This window comes from Aethalodelphis obliquidens, unplaced genomic scaffold (assembly GCF_003676395.1).
Source record: "Aethalodelphis obliquidens isolate GAN/ISIS:26980383/991018 unplaced genomic scaffold, ASM367639v1 scaffold36, whole genome shotgun sequence".
Lineage (NCBI taxonomy): Eukaryota > Metazoa > Chordata > Mammalia > Artiodactyla > Delphinidae > Aethalodelphis > Aethalodelphis obliquidens.
The window spans coordinates 340,599-350,307 of record NW_020837980.1 but is presented as its reverse complement, the minus strand read 5'-3'; the positions used below and the strand labels follow the sequence as shown (position 1 = coordinate 350,307).

Genomic DNA, 9,709 nt, shown 5'->3' with positions numbered 1-9,709 from the left:
TCCCTGATACCCAGATTGTATGTGCAACTATTGGAATGTGTTTGCATTTATGGAATATGTCTCTGGTATTATTCATTGTACATCTCCTAACAGCAACTCACAAAATTTAAGTAGTTTCACAATGGTAATGAGCTCTACTCTAGTTACATAGTCTTGGATAAATCACCTAATCCCTTCAGTCTTGATTTTTTCATTTATGCAACAAAGAGACAAGTCTAGGTATTTTCTAATCTTATGTATAGAACTAACATCACATACATTTCTTATGGTTATTCTCAGCCATACAAATGATAAGGCTTGTAACTGGGACTGTTTCTTAACCATCTGCCCCCACTAGGTTTGGGCACACTATTATTTAAATAAAGAAGTGTACATCTTTCATTTTCTCTGATCAATTCAAATAAAAATAACATGTTTGACAAAAAGGAAATAATATTGATCTTATTTATTTTCGTTCTTTAGAACTGATGAATGAAGGCAAATAATACAATTGTCGGCTAATAAACTATACTGACATAAATATTTGAGACCAGTAAAGCAAATCATCAGATTCCATGTCATTTATACATAAAGTTTACAGAGCAAATAGTTAATCTTTAAAAGATTTTAATGTATACTCCAAAATGGACAATTTAGGAGTACATAATTATATAACATCGATTCTGTTAGATATGTGAATGTATATATTTTTGTTTTCCGTAAAATAGTTTCATGCTTATAAAAGTCACCCTTAGTCAACGTGGGACAAAGAGAACAACATACAGTAGAAATAAACCAGTAGTAAATAGGGTATAAGTAAGGAAAATATTATAAAGCAGTTACATTGTTGACACAAAAGAAAAAAAATAAATTCACTTTTCTATTACTTAAAGGTAATTCACAATCATTTCCAGGAATTCTGTGAGAATTTAAGGCCATTTGTTCTAAAGATATGTTTTAATTTAGACACAACTGTCATTCTTGTCACAAAACTGCAATTCTCATAAAAACTGTACATGCAAAAACTCTTTACAATTAATTGTGGATAGGCAGATCAGTCAGTGTATAGGAGTGGGTTATTTCACAAATGTGTTGTGCACTACGTCACATGGTTGTGTATATTTAACTGGGAATTTCACAAAAAACGTCCAGCCTGTGCACCCTGCGTGGCAACTTGGAAAGGAATGCAAATCAGGAGAGCCAGTATCCCTTTGACTTAAAATATCTAGACAAGGTACAATGAAATAGAAAGTTTAAAACATCTGCTACATGGTTCACAGTCAAATATTCTGGATTTTAGTCTTTCTACATAGTATTGTAATATAAAGATGCTACTTTTTACACCAAGTATTTTCTGTGCATTTACAGTTCACGATGTTTGACTTTTTATTATTTCTACTTAGCATTACAAAACATAAACAAATTGCAGTCTAAATTTAGAACCCAAACTTCATGAAAAATGCATGTTCTTTCAGAATACACATCTGCTAAGTGTAAACTCCCATACTTGGCAAATGGCACAGAGGAACTGATTACTAAGCAGATACAGCTTCATAAGACAATTCACTTACTGAGAAATATAAAAGTATCTTTACCTTCCCTTGCTTGCAATTGCATTTCTCCAGACAGTCATTCAAAGAGATATTGCTCTTGTGATTATAGCTATTGCAATTTAGAAGACAAAGGATTCAATATTCAAAACTTGTATTCTTAAGAACAGTTATAAAAGTATTGGAATCTAAAAAGTAGTAACATGTAAACATTGATATAGAGAGACTGCTTTCCTATATACATAGCAGTCAAGGACAATATTTGAGTTAAAAACACAGGTTGTGCTTTTTCCCAACAGTACATTGGAAATTAGCTGTTTCTGTCTAGAAAACATTTAAAGATTCAGAGAATACATCCATATTTTGCTTCAAGCATTTAAACAATTTTTCTGTTGCTCATGCAACAACCGTATTTACAGTTTTGGTTTAGGAAGATAATAAATTTTGGATCCAAGAAAGCATACAAACCAATACTGCTGAAACCAAACTGAGAAATGTATCTCATTCCCTGGTTCCTTATAGAGCACCAGAAGAAAAGCATGGACTCAGCAGTTCTAACTGAAGTGTAGTTACATTAGCATTTTGGAGCACAGTCATATTTGAGTATGTAACACATGTGTAGGTGGGGTGTACGGGGGAGGTGCAGGTGATGGCTTGATTCCTCTGGTCCTCATGTAGGAGAGAAACTGCTCTGGGATCTCCGCTAGGACATCTTTAGCTAATCTAGCCATGCTGAGTATGTGGTTTCCGCTTCTGTCAATATAATCTCTGAATGGCACAAACTAAATCAGAGGTGAAAGAAAGTTATTTAACAGACCTTAGCATGCTATTTAAATAAATAAAAAAATAGACACAAAAACCAACATATGTAAACATTTGGTTGTAGGAGAATCAGAGAAGCCTGGAGTAATGGTGAGATGCATGATAATAACTATGCATTTTAAAGATATTTGATTTATTACAAATAGCTCTAACAGTGACCACAACTTTCTAATATATACTTTACCTAAAAAGGGATGTAATCTTTACCTATGTTTTTCCCCACAATAACTCTTGTCTCTGGGTCCTGTACACCCATCATGTTGCTACACGTATTCTGCAGTTTTGAGTTCTACACCTAATTGGATGGAGCATTATCTTCTTCAGGGCTCAGTTTCTTGTCAAATGGAATTAATGCATGCTTAATTCAGCTTTCAATGTAGAAGTATTACTCAAATCAGGGTTAAAAATAATGTATATTGTTAAAGAGTCCTAAACACATGTAAAGTATTTTTAATTATATTACTAGACCATCAAATCACATGGACAATGAATACAAAATTTACACAGTTCACATTAGTAGGTACCCAAAATATTCAGTACATTGAATCATGCCCCAAATGTTTGTTTTTTATATCTGTTATTTGGAAAGGCAAAAAATAAACAACCAAAAACCCTCAGTATAAGATTTTGGTATACTTCTCATTGAAATATCATCAAATATCAATATTCTTATTTTTACATTACATAAAAATGATTGTTCTATCTTTATATAAACAATCATGTGAGAATAATTATCACTGAATACTCTGGCAATAGATTGCCTGATTCCATTCTCATTTATAATGGTTACTTAATAAACACTGTGCTGTTTGTTGGCATTAGTTCAATTTCCCCTTACAGACATCATGATTCTTGAAAGCAACTGGGAATGATTGTAACTGTTAATGTTGTGATAGTTTGGGGACACAGTAATTTTAGGTCTTGGAGAAAAGGCACAGCGAAGACATTTCAGGAGGTTGAACAATTTTCAAATATAATATTTTAAAGTTTATATTAAATCAGTTTTTCCTCCAGAGAAACAGAGTGTTCACACTCTCATCTCATATTGTAATGTAACTGTTTTAAATTTATTTTGAAAAATTTACTTTTGATTTAAGCAGTTACTCAAGATGTGCCTTCAGAAAATTAACTTTTATTAGGAAACAGACTTTAAACCACTCAGGTTGCGACAGATAAAGCAGGTTAAAATGTTAAGAAATCAAACAGCAAATGTAATACCATTTATGAAGTGAAAGCAGTCTCTTTTAAGGAAGAGCAGAAAAGTAGTCCTTTCTTTTTAAAATAAGGTACCTTATAGACAGAAGCATACACATATGACCATAATTTTACCCTGTCTTGATACCAGGTGGAAAACTCAGCACAACTTTTAGAAAAGTGTGATAGAAAGGTGACAAATCTTTCTCTTACCATAAAGGTAGCTAAGTAAGGGTAAGGAAAAACTAACAGAGTGAATATAATATTCAGCTGAGAAGAGAAATAGGAGGATATGAACATTTGTGAAGTCATATTATCTGACTTGGACAAGACCTGACAAAGAGGTGCAAACAAATTTAGGTTTATTTTTCTCTCTGAAACTATAATTAGAAAGGTAAGAAAATAAGAATCAACATAGTGAGGGATTAATAAGAAAAAGATCTCTAATTTCAGCTATAGCTTATTTCATTCTTATTTTAAAAGGCATAGTAGTTTTTTAAAATTTAGTAATGATATGGTTAGTATATACATAATTACCTTTTTAAAATTTTATTTATTTTTTAACATCTTTATTGGAGTATAATTGCTTTACAATGGTGTGTTAGTTTCTGCTTTATAACAAAGTGAATCAGCTATACATATACATAATTATCTTTTAAACTATTTGTTAGGAGATCAGTTTTTGAAGAATCTATAGCTAATACCTACATTTCAGGGAAATGGCAACACTCTAGCAGATAGTTGATACTTCTCTAGGGAAGGGGGATATTATACCTGCTGTGTTTTTCCTTTACCTCAACTTTGCTCTTATATTTACTTTTACTTTGGTCTTTACTCTTCTCTTAGACCATGGTAATTAAATTCAATTATCTTTTTACTCCCTATTCTCAGAAACTCTGGAATTAGACTTCCCAGGTTCAGATGCTGGTTCTGCTGCTTATTAGCTGTGTGGTCTTGGTATTCTCTCTGACTCAGTTTCCTCTTCTATAAAATGAGGATCATAATAATAATGCCTACTTCATTAGGTTGCTGTATTAAATAAGTCAACACATAAGTGCATAAAATAGTGTTCAACTCATAATATGTACAGTATGATAGTCATTATTATTACTATTCATTAATTTATAAATTATGTGCAATATAAATATGAGACTTTTCTTTCTAGTCTTTTCTTTACATTCATATCAAACTTTAACTATTTTTACCAATTTTTTATCTCTTTCAAACTCAGGTACCAGTATTATAATCTAAAACTGTAATTCCTGACCTTTTTGTTATTTTAAAACACCTGCTGTTTCACCTTTCCAGCAAATGCTATAGGATGTGCTAAATTTTTTATTGAAGTAAATATAAATTCATTTTTAAGAATGTTATGATACTCTGGAATGTCAAAACTAAGATTCATAATCACTGTTCTCATAATACATACACTTCTACTCATCTTTAAAACATGTTCATAAACAATGGGTAAGAAAGAAATCTTAATTTTCAGCCAAGGAGGGAAGTATATATCTCATTTAACTTACATTTGCTAAATGCGGGCACAGATTCTGATACGTCCCTTGAGTATTAAGGGACCTTGCCCCTGAGTTAAGTGTAACTGTTATAGCAAGTGATATTATAAACAGGAGCATCTCTTATCCCACATGTGTGTTGGGAGCAGAGAAAAAGATGTTGAGAATCTTCTACTCACTAACCTAAATTATCTAATCCTTTTCCAAAGGAATATTCATCTCTTCAGTCAAGTCATGAGGCACTTCCCTAAGTGAGAGATGAAAATGACAAGTGTCTCTGTTTCCTTTACCTCTTATTAATGTTAAACCTTACACTTTTGATGACAAAAATATATTCTCTTTCTTTTTGGACTATTGCTGGTATCCTTCTACAGTAACAATTTTCCACTCAACTTCTCAGACCCCTCTGTTTATTGTCCCTTTTAATCACTAATTTCTGATCACTGTACCTGGGGACCTCCTGTTCAAAATAACACTCACACATTTGTGAATGTATGTTGATCACTGACTATTACCACAAATTAACTTGGACCCTTAAACTGTTCAGGTTAGAGGAACAAATCAATTTTTACTTTGCACTCATTTATCCCATTCATATGAAGAATACAAATAAATGCATTCTGTTCAGTTGAAATATACCATTTCCTTGACACACTACATCTTTTTTTTAGCATCTATCCTGTACAAGAAAAATGTTCTATGTAGTTGCTCTAACAGCTAGCTCTGCCTATTTGTGAAAAAAGTTTGAATCAGTTTGGGCAAATGAGCTTTTAGTTGTGGTTCTGCTCAATTTTATTTGATTGTTCCTACTTTGCAGAGCTCCATTAGTGATTTTCAAGTCTAAGCCTTCAAGGTAATTATTCTCCTTCTAATGAAAGATATGATTTAAATATAATTTTTAAGGGAGTGATAGGCTGGACAGCAGCTGAATGCAGCCAGGAGAAATGATATTGCATTATATACAATGGCCAATCCACAGCACAAGCAAGCAAACAAACAAATGGAAAGCCTTTACATATATTGATTTAAGAAAATAATTCATTTAAGTTTTAGAATAACAACCATAGAATTTCTTCCTGCATACTGTTTATATTATAGTCATATGAGAGTGAATCTTGAGGCAATGAACATAATCACACATAAGACTGACTACAGTGTCATATGTCAAGGTACAGTTACTATGAAACAGTGACATAAAAATGCCTTCCCACTGGACTATGCCAAAATACTAACTAATAATAATAACTGAAACTGATATTAATGCATTTATTGAGCAACTGGTAGGTGAGAGGCCTTCTGCTAAGTGATTTAGTACAATATCTCATTCAGTTTCTTACAAAACAAAAAGGTAAGAGAGCCTAAATAGACCCTATTTTCTGATATTATTTTAGCCAGCAGTGTTTATAGCATTGATTATGATGGCTTAGATATTTCCTGGTGGTAGGAAGATTGACAATATTATTCTTGGTGTGCCCTTGCAACTCCAATATTATAAATATTCAAGAATATTTCTATTCTTAAAAATAACTCATTTAAAAAATGTTTTAGTGAATGGTAGGACCAGGAAACCTGTAATGGTGGAAGGTTTTAAAATTTTATTCAAGGTGAGAGAAAAAATGCTAATTCTTGAACACAATGTGATATATAAATGTTTACCCTGGGAACTTTTTTCTTTTTTTTTTTTTGCTGTATGTGGGCCTTTCACTGTTGTGGCCTCTCCCGTTGTGGAACACAGGCTCCGGATGCGCAGGCTCAGCGGCCATGGCTCAAGGGCCTAGCCGCTCTGCGGCATGTGGGATCTTCCCAGACCGGGGCATGAACCCGTGTCCCCTGCATCGGCAGGCGGACTCTCAACCACTGCGCCACCAGAGAAGCCCAGTGGGAACTATTTTTATTAGACCAAATACCATTTAGCAACTTTTCCATGAAATTAGAAAAGGGTGCATCAGATATCCTTAACTAAATATAGACATGTAAGTCAAGGTGTCACTGTCATTCAGGAGGCTACTAATTCTCTGGGAAGATTTTAGTTTCCTGTTCAGTATCTGTGAGATCTCATGACTCTTTCAGTTCAACTTTACATGGTAGAATCCCTTGAGTGTTTAGCTATATCGTCAGGTGTCTTCAAAATCTTTGGTGATCTCAGTGTCACTTAATGGTGATAGATTAGTCTCAAGATTTTGACTTTCAATGAGAGAAAATATATAATTATATATATATATGTGTGTGTGTGTGTGTGTGTGTGTGTGTGTGTGTGTGTGTTTATGTATCTTATACTGATAAGTAACAAAGTATTTTCATGTCTGTTACTTCCTCTGCGACTCACCACATCATGGAAAGAGCAAAGATAAAAGAATGGAGAGTCTGGAGGTAACAAATGAAAGGCTCAAAGGAGATTTACTGACTTGTTCAAGATCATAGGTCTGAGTCCTATCTCACTGTTCTGTCCAATGTAGCATATCCAATTAGAGATGAAATACTTTCATGATCAAGGGAATTTTTGTTTTATAAATAAAATAACCAACAACTGTTGGTTGTCACTAACATAACATGTTAATCCTCTTAAAGTAAATCTTAATGATGTGAGCAACCTTAACTATCTTCTAAGGGAGAGAGTAATACCAGTTTCCCTTAAGCAGCATTTAAATGATACTATGAGATATAAAGCTGTCTTTTTTAACTTTGTAAAAATGCATTACAACAGCAACATAATACATTTTAAAGGACTTCAAATTCATACTTCCATGCAGTAATTTGATTTTTTGGTTACTGTGAACTAGACATTATGGAGAGATTTTTAGGAAAAGTGTAATTACTTAGACTTATAATTATGCTAATCAGCATAAGGTGAATAATCGCGGGTCTACTTAAAAACAACAAAACATCGTGGGATTCTTAAATAGATGACCACATCACCATGTTCCCTTTCTCAGCTGCTTTTAAATGAATTATTCATGTGTGTGTGCTTTTTACACTACCAAGAACATTAGGTTAAAATGTTAACATTTTAATGTTAATATTTAAACATTAGGTTTAAATCATATTTAATTATCTTCTTAAAAAACTGTTATACAGATGTTTCTATTTTAAAACTTAATTTTGCTGACTGATGAAGAAGAATGCTTTTTTATCTTTGTCAAGATTAATCTTTATATTTACAGATTATTTTACATTATTCTCCCTCTCTAATTTTTAAAATTATTTTTGTTGTATTTTACCGAGTTCTATTTCAGTAATGTAATGTATTTTATATATACTATCTGATAAAATCTTTAAACAATGCCAGAACACTGAAGTTTAGAAAGCTTATCCTTATCACAGTGGACAATCCAGGATTTGAACCAAATTCTCTTGGATTCCAAATTAGATTATCTTAATGACTGTATTATGGGTGAATATATAGGTTATTATTTAGGAGATAATATTGTTTGCTCCTTTAAGTGCTCAAATTGTACTGAGAACTTTCCTTTCCATTTAGTCTTCCCTTCACAGTCTTTTTCTGCTTCTGACTTCCTAAAAGATATGAAGACTCTAAAGTATGCAGAAATTTAGTTGATTTAATTCCTTTGTTTCAATTATAAATTTTAACTGCCTTTTTTCTTTCTATTCACTCCCAGAATAGTAGGCTTTAGTTAAGTATTTTTCTTGATTCTAATAGAATTATGAATCATATATATGTCTATATATCTATATATAGAGATATATAATCTATTATTATATTTTATTATAGTATTATACATATTATTATGTTACCATGTATTATATTAATATTATTATTTATATATTTTATATAATTTTTATATTTATATATAATTATAAGATCTATTTTTCCACTTTTCTAACCATAACCTATGGGAGAAATAGAACAAAATCTACATTTTTGGTTTGTTTCTACTAAGTTTACTTACACTGAATATGTATCAGCTGCCTTAAAATACATTTAATCTTTATTGAGGTCTAAGTAATAAATAATCATTAAAAGCCTGTTATATTTCTAGCTTTTAATTTTACTAAAGATCTCAATGATATTTTATGGTAATAATAAAGTAGGAAAAGACACTTATTAACAATTCTATTTTATATATGGTGAACATGAAGTATGGGTGAAAGTAATTTGGTACTTATTCTAAGCCATTATTTAACATGCATTTTATAGAGAATCAACTGCCTAAATTAAACAGAACCTGAGACGCTTGATTTCAATTTAAACTCTTCATTTACAAATCAGAGCTGACACGGGCTCTTCACAATGAACAAAATAAATAATTTTCATTAAATTTCTTACCTGCACAATGTCCCTTTCAGCATATTTTCCTCTGGAGGAAACTCTTACATCATCTCCATCCAATTCAACCATTGCTTGAAAATAAAATAGGATCATTTATTCAGTGCATTTTAGCTAAATACTATAACAAATGTAGGCAATAATGAAATCAAGATGTATGAAGTAGCAATATGTCCTATGCCAAAGGCAGGAAGCTTGTTGATCCTTTCATCTCCTCGGTGATTTCTTCCACAAAACTTAACTGAGTGCAAATTTTACAAGCGGAGAAAGCAAGCTAAGACCTCATGTGACCCTTTGAAAGATGAGGAGAGCCTGTGCAGTGTAGAAGTCTTTAGGTACATCTCCCCATTCTATAGATCCTTAAC

General features: G+C 32.1%; 1 protein-coding gene across 3 annotated transcripts in view; it reads right to left on the bottom strand.

Annotated features, from left to right (window-relative positions):
• Positions 1–418: 418 nt before the first annotated feature.
• Positions 419–9,709, bottom strand: part of CPNE8 (copine 8) — a 333,515-nt gene continuing 324,224 nt past the window's right edge. For 2 of the 3 annotated variants that reach the window (XM_027129253.1, XM_027129255.1), the window contains 2 exons: positions 9,345–9,418; positions 431–2,311 (listed from right to left, as the gene is read on the bottom strand). In XM_027129253.1, coding sequence (XP_026985054.1) covers positions 2,123–2,311; positions 9,345–9,418 — 263 coding nt within the window. In that variant the 3' untranslated portion in view covers positions 431–2,122. Of the gene's footprint in view, positions 2,312–9,344; positions 9,419–9,709 lie in introns of all 3 variants that reach the window. The other variant, XM_027129254.1, reaches the window with a different exon arrangement.